Here is a 26,281-nt window from a genome sequence, read left to right on the forward strand (position 1 = left end):
TGCTCTGGAAGACCCCCCAGCCTGGCCGTAAGAGTGGTAGACGGGGCACCGCGCGGGCAGCTCTGGAGGAGCGCAGGTGGAAAAGACGACGGCAGTGACCGCGAGGACGGAGGAGAGCAGGCAGACGGCACACTTCACAGGTGGGCACGGAGAGGCCTGGGCGGGGGGGCGAGGCTGAACGGAAACCCAAGGCGGCTCCCAGGTTGGAGGAAGATGCTATTAATGGCAGTCAGTACTCATGGGTTCTTCAGAGCTTATAGGTCAGGCAGGGTCCCCAAGGCTGTGTCTCTCTCTCGCTCACTCACTCGCTGACTCTCGTGGGGAGATCCCTATGACAGCCCTCCTTCTACAGAGCAGGAGCCTGAGGCACCAGGCTGTCCAGTCACGCGGCCCCGGCCGTGCAGGTGAGCACGGGGGCCGACTGCTGCCCTGGCTGCCCTGCTGCTGGCTCCCGGGGACGTGGAGAAGGACAGGCCGTTCACTGAAGGGGACACTTGAGGAAGAGGACGGGTTCAGGTCCCTCCGTGGAACCTGGCCCCACAGCAGTCCATGCCTCACTCGACAATGGCCACCCGAGCCCGGAGGGCCAGGTGTGGGGACGGGCAGCGAGCGAGGGGCTCCGCCAGGGCACAGAGGAGTGGAGTGGACAGTGGAACGATGGGGGAGTCTAGCAGGAGACTGTCACCTGTTGCACAGCCAAACGCTGGGCAGGCCTGGAGGGCACAGGCTGGCGCCCCCAGGGCTGCCTCTCTGCGAGGGACGAGGCACACGGCTCACCAACCCCCGCGCCGTGTGCCTTCAGTCCCACCGCCCACGGCATGGCCAAGAGCTTGGTGTCAGAGCAAAGCCCCAGCAAACGGCCCTTGGGGGGACTCGAGCCGGCAGCCCCTGGACCACAGTGCAGCTGTCGCTTCCTTCCCGCTTTGTAACCAGAAGGGCAGCGAGCGTGCGGTGGGAGCCACGGCCAACTCAAACCTCTCGGCGTGGGCACGGCTGGCACGTCCCACCCCAGGACCCCAGGACACGGTCGGTCTGAGAGTCGACTCACAAGTGGCATCAACACACTATCGTTTCTAATAAAGGGGGACGATTTTCGATGCTTACCACGGCTTCAGAGGTGGACAGGTGTTTCCGCAGCCCCGTCCTGGGGAGCGTCTCTGCCGGACTCAGCAGGTGCAGCTTCAGTTTGCAGAAGAGGATCTTGAACGGGAGAAGCGTGTGCACTGAGACCCAGCAGGAGAGGAGCCTCTCGCACTCCGACGGGCCAGGTTGGCAGCCCGGGGAAGACGCGCCGCCCGCGGCCCCAGGTGCGTAGGTTCCCCTTTGGTGCTGCTCTCGGGCTTAAAGGCTTTGAAGTAATGACTCTCAATGTGCGGGAACGTGAACTGACATACTTTTCAGATAACCAACATAAAATAGCACATACAAATTCAGAAGAAATCTCCCTTTAACCCCCGAGTAAGAAGTATATTTTATAAAAGAACCAAAATGTAGCTTTACCTCGCGAAGCTGATGATTACTCGTTATAAGAAACTGTTCTCCTGCAACAAAATGGGCTTCCTGCTCCAGCTCCTTGAGACGGGACTGAATGTGAGGGAAACACAGTCTCATTACCAGTCTGCCAGCATCGCCACGCCTGAGCTGCGGGCCGTGGTTATGTGAAGTCAGGGCGATTTGAACCCAAGCACAGTGACACCCCAGCAGCCATCTGGTAAGTGACCACCGGTCAGGGACACAGCAGGGGTGTGCTGGACGAGGGAGGACTCCCATCCCAGGTGGGACAGGGCCGGACAGCCAACGGTCTCGTCACCATACTCAGAATACTGTGCAAGTTAAGACCTATGAGTTGTTTATTTCTGGAATTTCCCACATCGTATTTTCAAACCATGATTAACTTCAGGTAACTGACACTGTGGATAAGGGGGGACTGCTGTCCAAAAATAATTTTGCATTCTATTTTTCACTCTTAACATTCTAAGTTTTTCTATTCCACAAAAAAAATATATTAGTAAACATAATTTTGAATGACTACATGACTTCTACTGCACTATTATACTATCGCTTGTTTAACCAAACCTCTGCTATTGGACCTGTAAGTAATTTTTGGTTTTTAGCTATTATAAATAATATTGCAATGCACATTTTTATAAAAACATCTGTAACAGCTCCATTCCTAATAGATAAACACTAACTCAAATCTATGCTTGGAAGAGTAGATAAGCAAATTGTTCTATATTTACACCATGAAATAGTACTCAGCAATATAAAGAAACAAACTTCCAATAATCTCAAAAACATTATATCGAGTGAAGGACACCAGACACCAAAGAGAGCATGCTGTGTGATTCTGTTTACGTGAAGTTGCAGAACGGGCTAAATGGAGCTCTGGAAGTGGAGGTGAGAGCGGTGGGTGCCTCTTGGGGGTGCAGCTGGGTGTGTGCGCATGTAAAAGCCCATCCCACTGTACACTGAAGCTTTGCGCCCAGGGGGTGCTGGGAAGGTGGCAGAGGAGGAAGCCCCTGTGAGGAGAGAGTCTGCCTCCCCATCCGGACAACACCTGCAGGGGGCAGGCTCTCTCCGACGGGGCTAAGTGGGGACTCTGGAGTCTGTGGAAGGGTCGCACCTTCCAGGGGAGGACCTGGAGGGTAAATTGTGGTTCATTCTGGTCAACGCGGCCCCTAGCACAGCAGCAGCTCCCATCCCCCATCCAGCCGGGGGCAGGCAGCTGGGCACGCGCCCCTGCAGCAGCCCACACCCCGCTCGCAGGAACCAAGACGGGCAAGCAGGGCCTTGTGTTCCAAGCATCGGGGGCCTGGGCGCCGATCGGTGGTTGCTGCTCCTAATCACAGAGAGGCAGAGAGCGGGGGAGCAGCCATTGCTGTGGCACCTCCAGCCACCGCACCCCCCTTGTCCCCCGCCCTCGCAAGTCCTGCCCCCCTCTGGCTGAAGTCACTTGCAGGGGCTTGAAAGGTCCGGTGCCCTTCTTTACCTCCACTCATTTTTTACTCTTTCTCCTTTCAGGAGCCAGACATTAGAGACAAGGACATTCAAAAACAACTGTACATACAGGGAACACTAAAAAGTGAGACCATGCCCAGGACTGTCTCAGGAAAGGCCCGAACAGACCTCAGGTTTACCCACAGATAGTGCTCCATGGAGACAACCTACCATAAGCAAAGGGTCCAAACAAAAATACAGGGAGAGCGAACCCTGGGAAAGGGGAGAATGTAATTTCCATAACATTATTGGAATCAAATGCCCAGTGCTCAACAACGACAAAAAAATCACAGGTCTACAAAGAAACAGGGAAGCATGGCCCATAGAAAGGAAAAAGGTCACAGACACTGTCCCTAAAAAAGACCCGATGGAAGATCTACAAGACAAAAATTCTAAAACAACTGTCTCAAAGACGCTCTGAGAAATAAAGGAAGATGGGGAAAAATCAGGAAGAAAACAATGGAAACTGTCGAAGCTGAGCCACAGAAGAACAAAGACTGAAGAACCGTGGAGAGCGCCTAAGGACCCCGTGGGGCACCATCAAGGGCAGAAATCCCTGAGGGAGAAGGGGGCAGGGGCACCAAGGATATTTGAAGATATAATGGCTAAAAACTTCTCAAACTTACGAAAGATATGAATATAAACATCCAAGTAGCTCAACAAACTTCTGGTAGATGAACTCAAAGGGATCATCAACGAGATCAATACCAAGATGCATTATGATCAAAGTTCCAAAAGACAAAAACAAAGAGAGGCTCTTGAAAGCAGCAAGGGAGGCAAAGGATCATCAGAAAGATTATAAGCAGATTTCTCACCAGATCTTTACAGGCTAGAATAAGTGGGCCACTGTATTCAAAATGCGCAAAGAAAACGACTGTCAACCACGGCGCTTATCTGGCAAAGCTGTCCTTTCAGGGTGCGGGATACACTGAGACATTTCCGGGAGAACAGAAGCTGAGGGAGAGGGGACCGAGGTCCTGGAGAAACAGAGGCACCTGGGGCGCCTGGGGCTCCCACGACAGAGCCAGCGGCTCCAAGCTGCAGAAGAGGTGGAGCTCTCCATAAAGACAATCACACGGGCAGTTATAAGACCATGTTATTGTAATAATGGGAACTACACCTTCTGTTTTCTACACAACCTAAGAAATAAACAATTGAGTGGAAAAGCTGATATTACTAAAACTTCCGTTTGCATCCCCAATTTTGTTTTCTACATAATTTCAGAAACTAATGCATTTAAAAAATTATCAGTTTATGTTTTGGGGAGCGCAGTGCATAAAAACGTGATTTTGTGACAGCTGAAAGGGGTGGGGCAGAGCTGCCAAGGGACAGCACTTCTGTGCGTTACTGAAGTGAGGCTGGCACACATTCGAGTTGGAGTGTTGTAGCACTATGACGTCACCCCTGACACCACAAAGATGTCAACCACAAAGAAAACAGCTATAGGATACACACAAAAGGAAATGAAAAAGGATTTTGAACACCAAAAACACAGTAATGCAGGAAATGAGGAACAAAAAAGCTATAGAGCTTATGGAAAACAAGTAGCACAATGATAGATCTAAGTCCCTCCTTATCAGCAATTACTTAAATATAAATGGAATAAAGTCTTCAATCAAGAGACATAGATTAGCAGAATGGAAAAAACACATGACCCAACTACATGCTGTCTAGAAGAGACTCCCTTTAAATTCAATGACACCAACTGCTTAAAAGTGAAAAGATGGAAAAAGATATTCCATGCAAATAGTCACCATTACAGGGCAAAGGTGGCTACATTAATATCAGGCTCTAAATCAAAACTGGTTACAAGAGACAAAGGATGACATTATATATTTGATGCAGTGCAATGATAGAACAGTTATAAACATTTACACTCCAAATGACAAACCATCAAATATATGAAGAAAAACTAACAGAATTGTAGAAAAAAATAGACAGTTCTACAATAGTTGGAGACTTGAATACCCTATTCAACAATAATGAATAGAAAAACCTTGTTGATAGCTATGAAAAACTCTGGGAATTTTGACTAGGATTGTGTTAAATTTATAGATCAATTTGGGGATCATTGGCATATTAATTTTGAGTATTCTAAACCATGAATATGGGATATCTTTTCATTTACAGGGCTTCTTTGATTTTTTTTATCAGTGTTTTGTAGCTTTCAGCATACAGGTTTATATCTAGTGTTTTGAGATGCTATTATAAGGGCATTGTTTATTTAATTTCAGTGTCTAATTGTTCATTGGCAATATGTAGACATACAATTGATTTTTGTATATTGACTTTACATCTTGGTACCGTGATAAACTCATTTATTATTCCTGGGAAGTTTATTGTTGTTGCCACAAAATCTTCTAGAGAAGTTTTCAGTTTACGTTGCCCATATCCAAGAGAGGAATCGCTATCTATGGCAGCTGTAGCCTAAAGAAATGTATTTCTTCAATAGCAAGACTTGGACATTGAAACTGCTCCCTGATCCACAGGCTGCAGGATGAGCAAGCAGCCACGAGGACAATATTCACCTCACTCAGAGCTCCTGGGTGACCAGGAGCATTGTCGGTGAGCAGTCCTATTTTGAAAGGAATCTTTCTTTTTTCTGAGCAGGTCTCAACAGTGGGCTCAAAATTCTCGGTAACCCACGCTGCAACCAGGGGGTCCACCCTGCCGCCTGCAGCCCACAGGCAGCCCAGGACAGCTGTGAATGCAGCCCAATGCAATATCTTAAATTTGCTTAAAACATTAGGAGATTTTTTTTGTGACTACATGTCACAGGGTATTTAATGTGTGGCCCAGGGCAGCTCTTCTTCTTCCAGTGTGGCAGAGACGACAAAAGGCCAGACTGCCCTGTGTCCTAGGCTTTGTCATTGAATTTACAGAGCACAGGCAGAGTAAATTTAGCATAATCCCTTACAGTAAGCGTGCACTGGCTTCAGCTTAAAGCAGCAGCTGCATCAGCCCCTCAGAGGAGAGTCAGCCTGTCCCTGAATCTCTGAAGCCAGGCCCTGATGTCTCCTCTCCAGCCATGAGGGTCCTGGATGGCATCTTCTTCCAGTAGAGGTCTGCTTCATCTATGCTGAAAAGCTGTTGTTCAGTGCAGCTGCCTTCATGAACTCTCTTAGCTGATCTTCTGGAGAACTTGCTACAGCTTCTACATCAGCACTTGATTGTTCACCTGGCACTTTTTGAGGCTGGTTTGATCTGCCCAGACCCCTAAAACTGTCTCATGTGTTCACTGGAGTAGCACTTTTAATTTCCTTCACGAATGTTTCATTTGCATTCACACTTGTTTGTTTTGTGCAAGAAGCCTAGCTTTCAACCTATCTCGGCTTTTGACATGCTTTCCTCACCAAACCAATCATTTCTAGCTTTGGACGTAAAGTGAGAGGCATGAGACTCTTCCTTTCACTTGAACAGGTAGGGGCCATCATAAGGTTATTACCTGGCCCAATTTCAATATTGCTGTGTGCCAGGGAAAGGGGAGGCCTGAGGACAGGGACAGGGACGTGGGAATGGCCGGCTGGTGCAACAGTCAGAGTACATGTTTACTAAGTTCTCTGTCTTACGTGGACTGGTGACTGGCATCCCAAAACAATTACATCCCAAAACAAAGATCGCTGATCACGGATCACCAAAACAGAATCACGATGGAAAAATTTGAAATGCTGTGGGAATTACTAAAATGTGACACAAAGACAGGAAGTGAGTAAATGCTATTGGAAAAGTGACGTGGACAGACTTCCCTGACACAGGATAACCACCAGCCTTGGATTTGTAAAAAATGCAGTATCTGGAAAGCACAATAAAGCTAAGAGCAATAAAACAAGCTGTGCCTGTACTTAGGCACTAACTTGACCAAGGAGCTGGAAGACTTGTGCAATAAACACTACAAAACATCACTAAAACTTAAAAAGACACACAAATGGAAACACATCTCATGTTTGGACTGGAAGGCTTAATATACTAAGACGTCAACATTGCTCAAGTGACCTACAGAGTTAATTCGATCCCTGTCTATCAAAATCCAATGACTTTTTTTTCAGAAATAGAAGAATCCATCCTAAAATTCATATGGAATTTCAAGACACACTGAGTAGCCAAAAGTCTTGAAAGAGAATAACAAAACTGGAGGCCTCACACGTCCTGATTCCAAAACTCACTACAAAGTCCAGAAACCATACGGCACGGCCCCAGCGTGAACACGGTGCGGAGACCCAGGGACAAAGCAGCACGTTGAGACGTGGGGCTCACGTGCGTGGTCACGTGATGCGGCATCATTCTGTCCTCGCCAAATGGCTGCTCTAAAGCCTGATGCCTGGGGTGGGGGGTGGTGGGGGTGGGCAATGCCAGGACCCCATGTGCACTGCTGGCAGGCGAGACCCGGCAAAGCATTGGCTGAGCATCCCATCCCCGCGCCCCCACCCGCGGCAGCCCCACCCTGCCTTGCCCCCCTGAGAAGCATGTGCTCAAGCCCGAGACACGCTCAGTGCTGCAGCGCGGTTCGTGATGACTGCAGACTGGAACAGCCCAGGTGCCTATCGACAGTGGGACAGAGTCGTGCCATGGGGACCACAGCACAAGCGACACAGGGCACAGCTGAGCGAAAGCTGTCAGGCCCAGCTGGTAACCTGCAGCTCTACAGGAAGCTGAGCGCACAGTTGGGGCACCAAAAGGAGGGACTGCGAAGAAAAGCAGCGGTGCAGCGACTTCCGACGGGGCGCTGGCAGGCAAGGGTCTACTAGGGGTTTAAGTGGAACATTTTAATGCATATTTTTCTGCTTCTTTATGTGTTCCTCTGTGTTTTTTATTTATTCACTGTTAGCTGTGTTTTTGCTTTTTTAAAGACTCCAAGAAACCCATGACTCTCCTCAGCAAACTACAGGGGACAATGTTCTTGCAAGAACCTAATGTGAGCAGGTCACTGAGGCTCTGTGAAGCCCAGCGCACATCCACGCAGGACAGCAAACACATGCAACCCGTGTTTGAATCCTTTCCCTGCGTGGCTGCCCAGCCGGCCTCACAGGGTGGAGACACGGGTCAGCTGGGTCTGGGAAGAAAAGGGAAGTCGCCCTGGACCGGCCACAGGATCAACTTGTCAGGACAGAGTGCGCTACCGAAGCAAAGGGTCTCTGTAACCACGTACCCCAAGAAGCGCTGAGGTCCTCTCCAAGTCTTCCTTGTTCACCCGAATGCTGTGGCTTTCCATCACTGTGGTGTAAAAACCAGAGCAGAGCAAAGCCGCATCAGTGACTCACTTCTGTGAGAGACAGCGGGGGGAGCGAGCCGCACTCCCTGAAGAGGCAATGTGTCCCTCAGGGCCAGTATTCAGGCCCAGCAACGGTGGCAGTGGGCATGGGGACACGTACTGGCAGCCGCAACCTCTAGAGGGAGCTGGGCGAGGCTCTGCTCTCCGGCACCCAGCAGGACCTGGGCAGAGGGGGCGGAGGGGCCACGGCAGGACGACCCCTGCCACATTCCTCTGGGGTTGCACCTGGACGGATGACACCTGCTGACCTGCACGGCCTCCAGACGGGCTCTGCCCCCCTCACTCTGCTCTCTAGAACCTGGGAGCCAGGAGGGCGGCGGCCCCTTGGCTAGGGCGCCCAGGTCCAGGCAATACGGAAGGGGCCCATGGGACTGAGATGTCAGAGCCGCTGGTCCCTCTACAACAGGGGCAACGTGGTCTGACCCCTGTTGTTACCGAAAGGGAAGTGAAGGGCCTGCTCCCCCTTCAGTGCCTGTGCGACACCCTACCTGCCCCGAATGCATTAACAGGGCGGCAGTCCTTCCCGGCAGCACACAGAATTCTCCAGAAAGCGACTGTATGTCATCTTTGTGGTAGCTTACCTGCCAAAATTGGTATCAGAGGAAGCTCCAAAGTACAAAATAGTTGCCATAAACCATAAACCTGTTTTGTAGGAAGAAATATTGATGTTACTTTTCAACGGTTATCTCTACCTGCGAGCTGCTGTGCAGCCTTCTTACGTCTGTGAGCTGAATTCAGGCAAAGCTGGCAGGGGCGGGTGGTCTCCCCCACAGCCTCCCCTCCCCCGGCCCCGGGCCCAGCCAGTGTCCTACTGTGTCAGTCTTACCAAGACCTAGGAGAGGCGTTTAGAAATGGGAGCACACCCCACCCCAATTTTCTTTCCTCTTTCTCATTTGTAAGTGTGATACAGGTATTTGTGGACTTTCAGGCTTCCCCTTCAATTTCAGGATAGGTTAACTGGATTCCTAGCAATACGGCTAGCATTTTCACTGATTTTGCAGCAACTGCACAGACGAACGTGGGGGAGGGCGATCGTCCCATTGGGTCACGCCCGCTGAGAGGGAGAAGCAGGGATCCCGCTGTCAGACCGCCTCCTGTGCTCTTTCTCAGAGCCCCGTCTCTTGCTTCTTCCATCTCTTCCGTTCCCTGCTGCCGGCTGAGGGCCCGTGGCCTCGCCCACTCCTCTGTGGCCCTCCTGTCCTCGGCCTGCCCCTGCAGACTGCTCCTCTGCCCTGCACCCCCAGCCCGCACCGCCTGGGCTCTCCCTCTCCACTTGTGCACGGGGCACCGCAGGCTGCACCCTGCCCGTGGCCACAGCCCCTGACGCCCGCTCCGGACCAGCAGGCCCCGCAGGGCCAGCTGCTCTCCCAGGTCCAGGCACCGGCTGGCCCTTCAAGCCCAGGATGGGAAAGCTCCTAGTCTGCGCCTGTGCCTGGAGGCTTCTCCAGCCCAGACTGGCCCCTTGCCTTATACACAGCCCCTTCTTTCAACTCTTCTGGATCAGATGCCCTCTGCTTCACAATGAGACCAGGTGGTGCTGTGTCCATTTGACCACTCACTAAGGTCACTCTCAGCTTTCACGTTAACTGCAGCATAAGAAATGTTCCAACTGCTTTGGAGGCTTTTAAAAACGTTACAATGGTTAACCCACAGGAAACATCCTAAAAACTTCAGGGCTTCTCGTCTGGACTCCCCCTTTACGAGTGGCACCGTTAACCTGGCCCCAGCGCTCCGCGCTGGCAACGCTGCAGGCACCGCCCCTGTGCGCGTGGGAGCAGGGACACACGGCCGGGGACCGGTGGGCGAGAGCGCCTGCGCCCGAGGGGTGGGATGCCTTGCCTTCAGCCGCGAGCAAAGGTCCATCGTGAGCCTGTAGAGAATCCTCAGGTTTGCACATACGTTCTCGTTCTTTAAAAGATCAAAAGAATTTAAAATCAGGCACAGTTGGCAGCAACGGTCGTCACAACCTAGGAGGTGACACGACTCACAGAAGCGTTTACCAGGTCGCACGCGTCTTTCCACGGCAGACAGCACCCACCTGTGGCGTCCCCTGTCCCTTTTGGGGGACGAGCTCCTCGTGGGCGAATGCCAGCGGCCTGCCGCCTGACACGTTCTCCCCAGCCCACGCTTTCGCTCCTTCCCCAGGCAATGAGCCATGAAGAGGCCAAGCGCCCAGAGTGTGAAGACTCCACGACGGCAGAGACAGGAGGACAGGGACGTCGCCTCCGGGCCCCCACAGCCTCCACCCTCCGAGAGGAGCAGAGGGGCCACGCCCCATACTCACCGTCCCCTCCCACCTGGACGTCAAGCAGGGCCTGCCGCAGCCCCCCACCATGGGCCCGCGTCCCGCTCTCCGCCCGGAGCCCCCGCACCCTAGGCCAGCCAGACTCGGGCCTCGGCCGCACCGGGCAGGGCCGGCTGCACACATGCAGCGTTTGTTTTCTTGTTGGCCCCGGGCTCGGTTCCGCCATGAACAACTGGGCGGGGGCTCCGTGAGCGCAGCCACGTCCACTTCTCGGCCACACTGCCACCTGCATGAGCCTTCTGCACAAGGAGGTGGCCAGGCGCTCCCATGCAGAACAGCTCTCCAGCCCGAGCTCCCAGGACATGAGCGAGCTCCTTGGCAGCCCGGTCCCTCGTCTCCTCCTCCTTCTCCTCACGTGGGGCCGCGCTGCTCCCCACAGGGGCCACGCCCTCCCGTGACTCCCCACTGCCTCCACGCTGCCCCTCCACCCAGAGTTCCCTTTCCCCTTCCTGAACTATCCGCACCCCTCAGAGCGGCGCACTGCGGCTCACTTCACCTCCACCGCGTGCCGTGCAGGCCTCCACAGCGGACGTGTGGCTGGACACGTGCATGTGCAACACACGGGACGCTCCTGCAAGGCTGGTGTGGACGAGGCCTGGCGGGGAGCTCCCGGGGGAACCCGAGGGGCGGCGGGGGCCGCCAAGTGGACGAGTCCCCCCGCACTAGTCAGAGAGAGGGCGGGCCCGCTGACCGGGTGCTCTGCTCCCCGCAGCCACCCCCCGGCACTCACAGGCCACGCTAGGAGAAACCCAGGCATCAGGGTCAGAGATCCACACTTTGCCCGGGGTAGGGGCGCGTTACGCTGACCTCTCTGCGCCTCTGTCTTCTCACCTGTAAACTGGGACGGGTGACACTGAGGTGGACAACTCCTCTCAGTACTCAGATCTCAGCTTCTGTTTGGGGGCAGCCTGGAACCTGGGGAGGACTGCACATCTTGTGCCCCTCCCCTCCAGGGGACAAACATGTGGCACGGTGACAAAAGGGACACATGATAAATAGGTCGTGGTTTGCAGCCAGCCCTGGCCTGTGGGCTCCTTCTCCCTGGGTCCTCAGAGCCTGGTTCCGCTTTTCCTCAGTCTGTGAACTACCCCATACCCCTCAGACAAATGCCCTTTGTAAACTAAGGGACAGCAGGCTTCTGTTTTCAACCCCGCGCCTCTATTAGACGCAGACAGCGTGTGAAGAGAAGGGCAGGCAGCCAGCATCCCCAGCTCAGGGCAGTGGGCACGGCAGGTTCACACCGCCACCAGCTGGCTCCCTGGATGCCACCCTCAACATCAGTGCCCGCTGCCCGGCACGATCTTTGAGTCCTGCTTTGACCTGCCGCTGTGAGCCCCCATCGAGGGGCCGGAGATGGCAGGCATGGCTGGGCCCCTGCGGCTCCCACGCGGGTGCCTGCTGCAAGGCGACAGCGGGTCCCCCTCTCGCTGGGCTCAGGGCCCAAGCTCCCAAACTGCGAGCGCCCTTGCTTCCGGAAGGCGGCCATGGACCGGAGAGGCTCCGTCCAGTCCCTCTGACCCACCACCACATTGCCAGCACCAAGAACTGCCAACCAAGCAGCCCTCTGCTCACTGAGCAGGCGGCTCTGCTGCCAGAGTCCGATCATTGGATTCGCCAAGAACGCGGTTTCCCGGTAACGGCTTCCCGGGGGCCCAGGAATCGCCCAGCTGACTCCCATCCTCTACCAGAAATGCCAGGCAGAAGCACTCGTGCGGGAGGAGGGAAAATGAACACCAGCAGCATCCTTTTACTCCTGGGCTGCCTCTGAAGTAGGGTTTCCAGAGAAAAATTAGGGCCGCGTTAAGGTTGATAACATCTTATCTTAAAAGGACTCACCACGGCATTCCTTGAGGAGTGTCTGTACATGCTGTGCACATTTACCGTGGTGGAGTTTTCACAGTATTTTGCCACTAACTCTTCAAAGGACGGCGCAGCATCACGAGGGTCGATAAGCCAGGCAGCAATGCGAGGGTCTATCCCCACAAAACCAGCAACTGCAGAGGGGGCGGGGGTGGGGGGCGGGGAGAGAGAGCGCGCACTCGTCCAGGTCACGTGAGAACGCTCAGGTCCGGAGGCGCTGTGCTCTCCCCTGATCTCACAAGGTTCTCTAGGCTCCAATTAATGGTCCTGGTGTCACCATCCCCTCAAATGCAAAGCCAAGTTCCAAAAGATGTTCTCTCAATATGAAGGAATTTCGAACCCCTGACCAGCAGCCTCCATAAACTCAGGTCTCAAAAGGCCAATCTCCATGGGAATTGATCCCAAATACCCCAAAGTGGGGGAGGCTCCAAACTAACTCGGAATTTGGGTCTCTCAAAATGTTAACTGTGGTCCAAGTCAGAATCCTCAGCCACACTCCCCGCCTCCTCCCCCTCTTTCTCTCCCACTTCACAGTCCATATAAACCCTCTTCCCATGCCCCGCCCCCGACTCCGGCACCCTTCCCAGGCCACCTGGACCCTGCAGCAGCGCACTGGGGTGCTCAGGAACCCAAGCATCATGGTTCGGAGCTGCCAAGCCCACGGCATGGGGTTCAGGGAGGGAGGGCGGGCGGGGTGTGTGAGGACCGGACACGACCGGACACGGACACGTTGGGCATGTGCCCTGCCTGCCACGAGGATGTCCTGTGAGACAGCCAGATGTGTGAAAAGAGCCAGCGGGACTGGCCTGGGAGCCTGGGAGGTCGCGGCACCCGAAGTGCTAGTTCTCTCACCTGAAAACCTGGTGGAAAGAGGACTGTGTGTATGTGTGAGACACATGTGAAGGTGCTTGTTACAAAATTAGAACATTTGCTAAATAGGTACATTTCCATACCAGGGTACTTTAGACACAGAGGTGGAGATATAAAAGGCAGGGGAGCTCATAAATTAAGAAGTAGATCTGAACCCTGAGGGATTGCTTTTTAAGTTCTTGCAACATTCTGAATTGTGCCGTACAAAAATAAGGAGTTTGCCTTCCAACAAACTGCAGTCTTAGATCACATAGATCACATCACGTTGCACACGGCATCGTCTGGCAGCCTTAAGCTATGCTCTAAGAGATTTACATGTATCACGGCGGCCAGCGTCACGAGATTTTTGTTTGCTGTCTGGGGGTCTCTCGCGCTGGCAGAGCCAGCGTGCGGGAGAAAACACAGTGGCAGTCGGCTGGCTGCCTGCCACCCCCGCCAGCGGGGTGTGACTTTACGGAACACTGGTGACGCTAACTGGCCCAGTGGGGCTCTTTCATTCTGCTTGTCTCTTTGAAGCTCTGATATTCCAAAACTAAGGATTCTTATCAACGTATATTTTTGAAAGTCCAGGCCAGGCTGGAATGGTTGGGGCTGAGCCCCGAACAGCTGTGACGCGCACACTGAGGCCTGCCAGGGCAGGCGCCGCACGGGGAGAGGAGGCCGGCGGTGGAGAGAGAGGTGACAACAAAACCGGCTCTGAATGAGCGAGGAAACATAATATAGCAGGAAAATAACAAAATCTTTGAAAAATAAATCAGAATTAGAAATACTTAGAAATTAGGTGACATAAAAAAAGAAAAACTGAACAAAGATATGAAAGAATTCAGGAAAGGGAAATAAAACAAAATTTTAAGAACTAAAAATATTTCAGAAGGAAAAACTGCCAACACACAAAAACATATAAATGTAATAAATAATGCCTTAGTTTAAAAAGAAAATAGAAGAGAGGAATTTTTTTTAAATAAAAAAGAAATGAAGAGATTAAAAACAGATTCTAGATAAGTGCTAAATATGAAAGACCAGCGTTAACACATGAAATAGGAGTTCAAACATCACCAAAAAGACAGACAACATGATGTAACTCCTGACAGGACACAGCGCCACTTAGGGTCTGGGTCAGGGTCAGGGTCAAGGTCATGCAGCAGCCTTGTCCTCCCACAATCCAGCAGGAACCTGAGCCAGCCTCCGGATCTAGCTGCCAATTTACAAGAAACAGGAGCAAGAGGAGCATGTCAATCGGCAAGAAGGGGATGTGATCGCCAAGTCCCGACTGTGGGAACTCCACAGGACGAGCAAGCTGGTCCCATTAACCATGGGACCATAACAGCAAGGACATAAAACTGAAGGAGAGAACAAACAGATTAGAAGAGACTTAAGAAATATATCACACCTAACCCAGGTATGGCTCTCAATTTAAACAAACTAAAGGACAAAGACAACCACGCAAAAATACTTAAGGACTACTGGGAAGTACTGTACAAACACTGACTGGGTATCTAATAACATTAAAAGATCACTGCTAATTTTGGGGGGCATATAACGATGATGGTATCATCTTAAAGACAAAATCCTCGTATTTCACATACTTGAAATATTTACAGCTCAATCACACGGTGCTTGGGACCTGCTGTGAATAACCAGGGGCACGGAAACGCGCGCCCTTGTGGAGGAAGAAGGCTGGGCACGGCGGCGATAGCCACCATCGGGGGACGGTGCTCGGCTGTGTTCAGCGCCCCTCTGACAGCGGGTGTGTGGGCTTCCACGCCCCCCTTCTCCAGTCCTCTGTAGGCACCAGCTGGGGGTCCAACGACTCAGTTCGGTTCTGACACTGAGTACCCGCGCTGGTGCAGGCCCTGCGGATTCTGGGCTCGGCCCCGCAACTCTGTTCCCGCGCCAGGTGCTCGACCCAAGTCCTGGGCCTCTTGTGGTCCCAGCTGATCAGCTGTCACTCACCGTGCTTCCAGCTGCCATCATCACCCAAAAACTGTAGCACTGTTCTCACAAAATCCTTAGCATCATAACAAACGACAGGACAGTCACATTTCAGTATTTGAAACAGCAAGTTCCTGGAAGATGAAAAGAAATTCACTGATTTAGACATGAAGTGACAACGTTCGACCCTGGGAAAATAGTAGTACTACTGCACTTAACAGCTGTCACTTACTCGGTGCTCAGTGGCCGACAATCTTCTTCTAAGGGCTTTATATACATTGCCTCAAAAATCCCATGAGGTAGTGAGTACTCACTCTTTGCATTTCACAGATGATGAAGCTGAGACTCAGAGAGACTAAGTAATGAGCCCAAGGTCACACGGCAGTTCAGGCAAAGCCCCATTACTAACAAAGACCCAGATTCCCGAGCAGAGCACACTCTGGGACCCTGACAGCTGCCCAACAAGCCTCTCCGGCCTGGCACCCAGCACGCGCTCCAAACCCTCCCCCTCGGAGCACACGGAGTTCTCCTCCCCCAGCCCCGGGCTCGGCCACTCTCCCTCCAACTCCAGAGCCCACGTCTGCCGACTGCTCAGGAGCTGTTCTCAGGGGGCTGCCCAGGGCCCCCGCGGGGCGCTGCCCGTCCTGTGTGCCTTCTCCACGCCCGCCCACACCCCGCTACGGCAGGTCCACATCTGCGCCCTGCGGCTCACCTCGACACTTCCCTCTCCCCACATCACGGCTCCCAAACGGGACCGCGTCAGTGCACGTGCGCCGCCACTCTCCAGGGGCAGATGGCACGCGGCACAGGGACCGCTGCACTGAAACCCCATCACAGTCCCTGAGGCGGGCACGGGACCCGCTGGACAGTTACGGAGACCGAGGCCCAGAGCAGGCAAGCCACCTGCCCAACGCTGCACCGCTGGCAGGCGGCAAAGCTGAGGCTGAGACCCAGTCCCGCTGTGCTGGGCCCACACAACACACCTTCCCTCTCAGTACCTGCGTGTCGGTACCTGATGAGGGTCTGCGAAGCGGCTGGGGAAGACAGAAACCGGGCGCTCAGTCAGCTCTGCATGCTGTGTCAGCGTACAGTTACGTTTTGCTTGGCCTGCTTCACAGACATTTCTAGGCTTTTGTATTTTCTTCGCATTGCTCCTTGGCCTCTCCTGAAGAGGGGGGCCGGGGGGGGCGGAGGGGAAAAGTGCCTACTGCACAGCTTTGGTCTGGCTCCGCAGGGCTTGGGAGGGGCCTGCGGGGAGAGGGGGGCGGGCCGAGCGCTTCCGAGCAGCTGAGCTGGCTGCCTTGTCTACAGCTGCCCTGGCTCTGCTGCCCCCACTCCCCACACTGGCGACTCGGAAGTCCCTGGAAGGCCGTCTGCTAACTACAGGAGCTCCACTGACAAGAGAGGCAGCTCACCGGCTTCCATCTTGGTAACACAAACAACTAAAAGACCACGTTGTGAGACAAAGTGGCTACAGCACAGTGTGTTCCATAAGTCAGTAATATAGGCCAACTGAGTCACACTGGCAAAACAAAGAGGCAGCTAGAACGTGAGAAAGCTAGAGCTCAGTCTAAAACATGGAGGCCTGACTTGAAATCTCAAGACTGACCTTTGACTACCTCTGAGTCTCAGTTTCCTCATCTAGAAAATGGAACTAGTAAACCCTAACATAAGAGTTAACGTTAACATGGAAGAGAGAGCATGCATGTGAAGAGACCTTGCACAGGTGTTTAATACATGTTATTAAATTATGTTTTGTGCAAAAAATTATTTATTTAAATTCATGTTTAATCTCGAAGATGCTATTATAGAATTAGGGTTATTACTTCCGATTGTATGGTATTTGAGGCAATGCCTTCATACAATTGTCCTGGAACTTATAAAAATTAAACCTCAATACTCATTCACTGAATAATAACATTGATTAAATATTTAGTAAGCAATGCTTCTCCGTGGCATTGTTCTTGGCTGTAGAAACAGAAAAATGAACAAAACATAAAAATCGCTGCCTTCAGAGAGCATGAGGGGTAGTTACACAGTGAATGAGAACAAACAAGCACCCTGGCTGGTGCAGCTCAGTGGGTTGGGGGTTGTCCTGCGAACTGAAAGGTCGCGGGTTCGATTCCAGGTCAGGGCACAGGCCTGGGTTTCCATCCAGGTCCCCAACGGGGGGCGTGCGAGAGGAACCAATCGGTGTTTGTCTCCCTCCCTTTCTCCCTCCCTCCCCCTCTCTCTAAAAATGAATGAATAAAACCTTTTTTTAAAAAAAGAAAGCAAACAGGTCAGATGCATTGTGGAGAGCTACGAAGCAGGGCGTTTGGGAGGTGTGTGGTGCTGGGCGGGGGGGCCACGTGTGCACAGGGCAGCCAGGGGAGACCCTGAGACGGGGCAGCACCTGAGTAGAGGCTTGAAGGACAACGTGAACAGCCGGCCTAGTGGGTGAAGGAAAATTCTCTACAAAAACAATCTAACCAGTTAACGTGTTCCTAAGCGTCAGAGCCCCATATTCAACCAGAAACAAACGCATGTGGAGAAATGATGGAGTTCAAGCCATAATCAGAAAGCGACCCCAGTGACCCTCACTGACAGACAGAACCACAGAGGGACAGTGTGGCGGGGAAGTTCTCAGCGGAGGGATCCCACTGACACCACCTGACCCACAGCGCTGTGCCGGCCTCACAGACGGCGAGAGAACACCGTGCCTCCCCAAAGGGCGCCACACAGAACACAGGACACCCGGTCAACCCTGAAACTCAGAAAAACAGTGAACAATTTGTATCTGCAAAAGTGGAAACATTTTTGGAGATGTAGTCCTTTAGTGTAAGGGTGTCCCGGGCAATACTTGGGACACACGAACAGTAAAAACTGGCGTGCTTGCCCGAAATGCAGAGTTAGCACCCTTCGTTTTTGTGCACTAAACGTGGCCGCCCAACAGCATCTGCCACGGCGTGTGAAGTGTACCGCAGCGCCCAGGGAGCTGTTCTTGTGAAAAAAGATGCACCTGCATCATCAGCCTCTAGAGCTACACTCCAGTCTACAGAGAATCGGGAGGAAAGGAGAGCAAGTTAAAAGAAGCCACAGTGAGGAAACAGGAAAGTCCAGAACAGGGCACCTTCCGCGTGGTGGGTGAGGGGTCAGAGGGCACTACCACTGGAAGAGGCGGAAGGAGTATGGCTTCGAAATGGCGCGTGCGGACCTTGCGGGTCCTGATCCCAAAACATCAAGTGTAGAAGGGTATTTTCATCTGATTGAAACAATCAGGTGTACCTTTAAATTTGGACTGGGTATCAAACTGAAATCTGAGAATGACCCTGTGGCTGTGTGTAAAAGAAAAAAGGGCCCAGGTTTTAGAGGTGCACCCTGAGACACGCGACATAACATAACACGCGTGGGATTCCCCTTCGTCGCAGCCCCACTGCCCTCCTGCCATTGGGATGAGGCGGCTGGGTGAGTGGGGCATGGCGCTCTGTTCCTGTGCTACTCCTCTGTGTCTGGGTTTTCATAACTTGTTTTTGTCTAAAAAACATAAAGGAAAGAGGGTGGGAATTGCACAGCTACCTGGGAGAACACGGCAGGAGCGGGAAGAGCTGGCAGAGGCCGTGGCAGGGGCTGCCCGCGTTTGGGAACAGCGCTGAGGCCAGGGTACAGGGACAGCAGGGACCGGGGACGCGGTCCAAGACAGCGGAGGGGCTGGCACGCAGCCGTGCAGGGCTCAGTGGGGACCTGGCTTGCCTTCAGAGCAAAGCGGGAGCTGTGGGCTGCGAGCGGGGGAGCAGTGTGACCAGGTTTACGTTTGCGCAGGGCTCTCCGAGCGCTGCGCCAGAAACAGACCGCGGGGGCGGGGGCGGGCCGGGGCCGGCCTGGGGGCCCCGGCTGGGACTTGGTCAGGAGGCACAGCGTGGCAGCGTGGCCCGAGTGGCAGCAGCAGAGGTCAGAGGGGTCAGAGCCTAAGGCTCTATTTTGAAGGCAGAGCCAATGGGATTCACGGAGTTTGGATGCAGTGTTTGGAAAAAGACAGACATTGAAGACACCACCAGGTTTGGGCCTGAGCCCACGGAAGGCTAGTGCTGCCATGAGCTAGAAGGACGGCGACGGCAGGGGGCAGGTTCCAGGGGAGACAGGAGGTCGTTTCTGCACATGGGAAGGCCGAGGTGACTATCAGGCGTCCAAACGGAGAGTGTCGAGGAGGACATGTAAATCCGGAACTCAGAAAAGGCCGTGCAAACACAGGGCGGTCTTCCACAGCGCAGACCTGGCTGACCGCTCTTCCAAAATTATATAAAAGGCTATTTGTCTCTCGGGAGCAGAGCGCTGTGGTTGTCCTTGTCCCGTTCTCACCAAAAAGCGCCGCAGTGCACATGCCTGACATTAAGCTTCTGATAGCCAAGGCACCCATTCCCAAAGCCACCCCTTGCTCAGACGTGCTGCCAGCCAATGACACGCTACCAGCGAAGCAGCCACAGGGGGCCTCGCTGCCTGCCTGGGAGGCTCCTTGCTCAGAAAGCTGGGGTCCTTGAGCAGCCCCCTTTTCCCTTCCCAGGCCCTGACTCCCTGATTTAAAAACTCATAGGCTTTAAATTTGCCAATAAAGGGCAAACCCCTAAAACCCTGGGCATCCCTCCATCTCTCTCCCCCGACACACACCAGCCTCGCTGGGCGGCCCTAGGGCATGCCGTGCGCCCCCCAGAACCTATAAATAATGAATGTTGTTCCTTAGAGCCGCCCGGGGGTGCTCGCTGAAGCAGGCTCTGTGATCACAGTAAGCACCAGAGGGGCTGGTGCAGCGGCATGGAGGCCTCTGTGGGGGACGTGTCTGGGAGGCTCCCTCCGGGTAACACAGGCTGCGGTGAGGGCCGCAGACGCCCCCCGCAGAGAGCGGCACTCTCCACAGGCCGGGAGCCGCACGCAGGGACCTAACCCCGACCCAGGGCCCAGGGACATGGTGCTAGTGGAAGGGACAGGGCCAGGCCCACCTTCTCCCCGAGCCTCCTTGGGCTCCTCACAGGGCACTGAGCCTGCACTCTGGGGCAGGCACACAGGAAGTGGGTGTCCTCAGCCAAGGCGGAAGCCCCGGGCAGGCTGACAGTGAGGGGCACAGACTCCGCCCCACAAACGGGCCTCTCACAAGCAAGCCATAGGGACGACAGGCACCCTGCCTGGGCTCAAATTCTGAGATGCTACTCAGGAGGGCAGGTCTGCGTGAGACCTGTCTCACCTGTTGTCACAGAATGAAGCTTGGTGGCACGGAAGACAGTCTACTGTGTGAAGGCAGGGAGACTCTCATTTTCCAACACTGTCCCTGAGTAACCCAGTGTGATAAGGACCACCACCTGGGCCTCCGGCGTGACATGAATGCCCAGGCCTGGAGGGGGAGTCTTTCCCACCTGTTTCTCGCTGAGATGGTGATGCAAACACTGGAGCTGGTCACCAGAGGAACTAAGGGAGAGAGGACCAGTGTCTAGAGGCTCCTGTCATGTGCCCATACGAAATTTCTAAAAGTTTAAGTAATGAAAACCAAACCTTGGGAAACTTTAAATTGGGATAAACTAGGCATGTAAGTAGATTTAAGGTAATGAGTCAAAATGTCTTACCTGGCAAACTGATTGTGTGCCTCTTGTTCCTGGTCCCGAACAGAAGAGCACTCTGTTTTTACGTAGATGTACCAGTCCCGGGGTGAGAAGCCTTCCTCCAGAACCGGGCCAGAGGCCGAGGCACTGGGAGGACCACGACCCCCTCCCGCGTGGCTCTGCAGTAACATGACAACTCCTTTAACAGAGGGAACCAGAGCCTGTGAACACACAGTGAAATAAAGTTTCAATGGCAAACATAGACAGTATGTTTATTCAAGAAAGATATGCCATGTTTTATAATTAAGAAGACATAAAAGGCCTAAAATTAAATGTGTAAATGAACAGCTCTTTAATGACAAGGCCAAAAACCAAGCCAATGATCTTATTCTGCAAATCTATTCTCCTTCTTATTCAACATCATAATACAAGTCTTAGCCAGTGTAATGTAACAGAAAAAAATAAAATAAAATAAAAGGCAGGTAAATCAGAAAGGAAGAACTACAGTGTTTCATTCACAGATAACACAAATGTCTGCATAGAAAACCCGAAGGAGTCTACAGAAAAATAGCAAGGTTGCAGGATACAAGATCAAAACACTAAACCCAATTACATTCCTACATGCTAGCAATAAACATGTAAAAATAAACTTGTTTTAAAAAAAATTACTGTTGTTAATAACTACTCCAAAAAATGAAAGACTTAGAACTCAACAGAATAGGGACAGGATGTGTATGCTAAAAACTACAAAATATTGGTGAAAGAAATCAGAGAAGACCAAAATATTAACTGAAGGAAACACCATGCTCAAGGACTGCTAAGGGAGAAGAAGAAGCTGGAAGGGGAATCACATTACTTAGAAACAAAGCAAGTTAGAAGTCAGTGGAGTAACATCTTTTAGTCACTGAAAGAAAAAAAACAAACCTATCATCTTATAATTCTTTAGCCAACAAAAATGCCCTTAAAAAAATAAAGATAAAGCAAGATTTGTATACAACACTGAAAACTACAAAACATTGTTAAAAGAAATTGGAATTTTAAATAGGTGAAAGGACATCCCCATTCATGGATCAGAAAACTTGGTCCTCTTAAGATAGCAAAACTCCCAAAATTAATCTATGGATTCAACATGGTCTATATCAAAAAACCATGTGGATGTTTGCAGAAATTGACAAACTGATCCTAAAATTTATTTGGAAATGCAAAGGAGCCAGAATAACCTATACAACCTTGAAAAAGACAAACGAAATAGGATGACTTGTACTTCCTGATTTTAAAATGTACTGCAAAACTGAAATACTTGGGACAGTGCAGGACTGGCATAGGATATGCAATTAGATTGACGGGAAGAACTGAATGTCCATAAATAAACGCTTACATTTACAGGCAGTTAATTTTCAATAAAAGCTATCAAGAAAATTCAATGGGGAAAGAAGAGTCTTTTCAACCAATAGTGTTTGGAAAACTAAAATCCACATGCAAAAGGGTGGATTTGTGTCTGTCTCACACCATACACAAAAATTAACTCAAAATCGATCACAGATTTAAATGTAAGAGCTAAAACTACAAACTCTTTGGAGAAAACAGGAGTAAATCATCATGGGATAGCAAGGCATTCTTATACATAGCAACAAAAGCACAGGCAATAAAATTTAAAAAATTGGTGGAGTTCATTAAATTTTTTTAAAATTTGTGCTTCAAAAGACACTATCAAGAAATTGAAACACAAGCCACAGATCTGGAGAACTGCAAATCATGTACCTGACAACAGACTCGTACCTGAATTTATAAAGAACTCTTACAGATCCAACATAAAACACAAATAACCCAATTTAAAAGTGAGTGAAAGATCTGAGCAGACATTTTACTAAAGAAGATACACAAATGGCCAACAAGCACATAAGAAGATGCTCAATGCCATCATTTATTAAGGAAATGCAATTTAAAACAACACTGAAATATCATGTCACACATGCTGAAATGGCCAAAATAAAAAAGACAACAAGAATTGGCAAGGAGGTGGTGACTTTGGAACTCTTGTACCTTGCTGGTGGAATGTACAATGACACAACCACTCTGGAAAATATTTTGGCACTTTCTTAAAAACAGATTGTGAACTATGCATTATCAGTATCTTACCACTGGAGGAGAAGGGAAGGCTTAAAATCTTATTTCCAGCTCTCCCATCAAAATCAGACGCTAAGAAAATGGGTTTCTTTTGTGGTGCTAGAAAAACAAAAACAAACAAAAACCACACTGTTTACTTACCTGGTGAGCTCTTAGCTGGGTTGAACCATCCTTATACATCAGAGTTACCACCACGGTCACCGCCTGCTTGAGCATTTCAATCAGCTGGCTTTTCTCTAAATCATCCAAATACCTGGTATCACAAAAACGGCTTCCGAATGTTCTTGGGTCCCCAGAATTTAGGGAGGCTTCCGCCTGGCCAGCATCTTCCAATGCCTCATGTTTACTGGTTTCCTCTGGTGAATTATTACAGGTAATACGTTTTCTCTTAAGGTGCCTGCTTTCTTTATTTTCATTATTTATATATTTTTTAAGGAAATGTCTTCTTTTATGTTCCACTTTCTGTAGAACGGAAGCCTCTTGGTTACGCTGTGGAATCGGACAACTGGGAGGAGCCAGGGAGCCTGTGCTCTGCTTTTGGCCAGTAGGCAGCTGCTCTGTGACTGTGAGAGTGGAGGACCGAGGACAGAGTCTGATGGAAGCACTTGATGCCTGGCTTGTGAAAGAATTAAGATCCTGTAGAAAAACAGAAAATATTTTATGAGCAGATGGACTCACAACACAGAGATCTATAAACCAAAGTAATTTTGGAAAGTCATCTCAAGTAAAGGAGAACCCAGCTTCGTGTTATCCGGACCCAGCTTCCCGAGGCTGTACAGGGTCTTCGAGAGCCGTCACTTTTTCAGCCCAGGCAGGAGCGCCTGTGTGAATCGCAGGCTGGGCCAGGCAGGTGCCCAAGTCCGCAGCCACACCTCGTGCTGGAATCTGCGAGTAACCAGAGATGCTGTGGACAGGAGTCGGTGGCAGACGGGCAGGAGACCGAGGTTAATAATTTACAACTTCCAAGTAAAGGCCACTTAGAGAGAAAATGAAATCGCCACAACTATTAATACGTTAATCTACCTACTAAATTATTTTTTGTATCCAAAATGTGTTCTCTGGGATGGCTCCGCACGCATCTTAATCCAGGTGCTTTGAGTGCTGCTGCCTTCTGAACGAGCACCCTTCAGTCAGCTTTGCTGTTCGCCCTGCAGAGGCGACAGAGGACAGCGGAGCAGCCGGTACACAAGACCGCCATCTGTGCAGGGCTACAGACGGTGGCGATTTACAGCTTCCTGTGCATTTCACGTCCATGAAGGAGGATCTGGGGCCCTGCACCAGGCCCAGTTCCTCTTCTCCCCTTCTGGAGAGGGATGGAGACCCTTAGCAAGAGGCATGCTATCGCAGGGAGGTTGGCACTGCCCGAAAGGCTAAAACTTTTTGAAAATATGGCTCAGCAGCAATCCACTTTCTGTCTCAGTCTAGCAATATGCAATATTCACTCACAGAATCACAGACTAACTAAGGGGGGAGATCATGCCTATCCACTTCATGATAGGGTTAATTCACCATAAAATGATCTCTTTCATGTTTATTTTTCAGATTTTATGATACACTTATGGTGGAGTTTTTAAAAAGATTTTATTTATTTTTAGACAGAGGGGAAAGAAAGGAATTAAGAGGGTAACAGGGGGAGCTAAACATCAATGTGTGAGAGAAACATTGACTGGTTGCCTCTTGCATGCCCCCAACTGGGGACCTGGCCTGCAATCCAGGCACGTGCCCTGATGGGGAATTGAACCACTGACCTTTCGGTTTGTGGTATGACGCCCAACCCACTGGCCACACAGTCAGGGCCACTTATGATGTTTTGAACAACTGTATACTAATCGTACTTTCAAATAATTTTGAAAGAAAATGTTTTAACCCTTGGTCATAGGGTCATAGAACATTTTAATTTATACTCATTTTATTGCAGAGAAATATTATGGTTCAAGAAAAGACTTTTAAGCATGAAACTCTATTACATTAAAAATTCTGTGGAGGTGTGCAGAAGAAAAGGAGTTCATGGAGAAAAGGAAAATATAAAAGCTCAGATTGTTGGAGAATGTCTGGCTGGCGTATTTTCTAAAGGGGTGATTATGGATATCAAGTTACCAGAGTACAGTGCATATTTAGGTTGTAGCGGCTATATCCTAGATGATGACACAGCAGTTTTTAAAATGTCAATGTTATCAATACCAGAACTATGTCCTATGAAACATTTAAATTTGTGATGAACCCTTTAAATGTCAACTTAAAAATGTCAGAAGACACACGTCCTCTCAAAATTCCTTCGGGAGGAAGGAAGCGAAAGGGCCTCTGCCTCAGGGCTCAGGAAGCACCGTCTGGACCCCAAGGAGGGAGCGCTTCCAGTCGCTCACTCTGGGCTGCTGCGTAGTCCTTTCTGCCAAAGATGCCCTCCATTTAATGCAATGCACCTATCGAGACGTTTTTCCAGTGCTCAAAACAGTGTTTGAATGCACTGACTTTGATACCTCTTAGTACTTCTGCCAATTTTCGTTTCACCTATTCCACATCGGCAAAACGTTTCCCTTTGGGGTCTTTTTTCATCCAGGGACACAAAAGAGGAGTTGCTCAGGGCAAGATCAGGCAAAGAGGGAGGGTGGGGCACAGGGGCCATGCCACGTTTGGTCAACAGCTGCTGAACACCCAGCGCAGTGGGGGCAGGTGCGCGCCTCAATCACCTATCATGGAATGGACGAACGTGGTGAGAGTCTTCAAAATAAAAAATTCGCTGAAGCCAAACGTAGCCTCTCACAACAACGCCAGTTGGTTCACTCATACAGATGGGTTCCTGGAACGCTCACCTAGTGGGGAGAAACTTGTAGTACAAGGGGCCTGCCCTCCAGAAGATAATTACAGTTTTTTGGAGGGTCCCCCTCATACAAGGCCTTTGGTGATGTGACCTCATCTACCTCTCCCCCCAAGCCTAAACCATGCAACTCCCCTGTTGTGAATTTTATACCCCTTCTTTTCTAAACGTCTCTTTACTTCCACTATTCAAATGTCCCAAACTCCACTCTCTAAAGGGTAACCATCTCCTAATTATCCTTTAGACCCCCACGCAGGTATAATTTTCATCATTAAAAGAAAGATGTCCCAGACTCCTCTCCCTGTCCACCAGAGAAAGCAAACTGAAGCAGCACAGGGCCTGGGTGAGATGTCCCTCCTACAGCTCCCAGAGCCCTTAGACTGACTTCCGTCACGCACGCAGCACATAGCACGCCTCACGCCGTGTGGTGGGGACCTTCTGTACTTCTCTGTCTCCCTCTCCTCTCACGTGAATTAAACCAACAGCCGCTGGAGAAAAATAGCTCCCCCTCTTTTTAACCACCATAGCCACAGTGCCTG

The 26,281-nt window shown here is 51.0% G+C and overlaps 1 protein-coding gene across 1 annotated transcript in view; it reads right to left on the reverse strand.

The window, feature by feature from the left end:
- Positions 1-26,281, reverse strand: part of POLN (DNA polymerase nu) — an 84,258-nt gene that overhangs the window by 47,656 nt on the left and 10,321 nt on the right. Inside the window, exons 3-11 of the mRNA XM_054581856.1 lie at positions 23,069-23,563; positions 20,825-21,021; positions 15,255-15,367; positions 12,408-12,565; positions 10,106-10,174; positions 8,848-8,908; positions 8,144-8,208; positions 1,501-1,584; positions 1,105-1,200 (exon numbers count right to left, since the gene is read on the reverse strand). Of these exons, the coding sequence (XP_054437831.1) occupies positions 1,105-1,200; positions 1,501-1,584; positions 8,144-8,208; positions 8,848-8,908; positions 10,106-10,174; positions 12,408-12,565; positions 15,255-15,367; positions 20,825-21,021; positions 23,069-23,563 (1,338 nt within the window). The remainder of the gene's footprint in view (positions 1-1,104; positions 1,201-1,500; positions 1,585-8,143; positions 8,209-8,847; positions 8,909-10,105; positions 10,175-12,407; positions 12,566-15,254; positions 15,368-20,824; positions 21,022-23,068; positions 23,564-26,281) is intronic.

Source organism: Pteronotus mesoamericanus, unplaced genomic scaffold (assembly GCF_021234165.1).
Source record: "Pteronotus mesoamericanus isolate MK-2021 breed Mesoamerican mustached bat unplaced genomic scaffold, CSHL_Meso_final contig_68, whole genome shotgun sequence".
Lineage (NCBI taxonomy): Eukaryota > Metazoa > Chordata > Mammalia > Chiroptera > Mormoopidae > Pteronotus > Pteronotus mesoamericanus.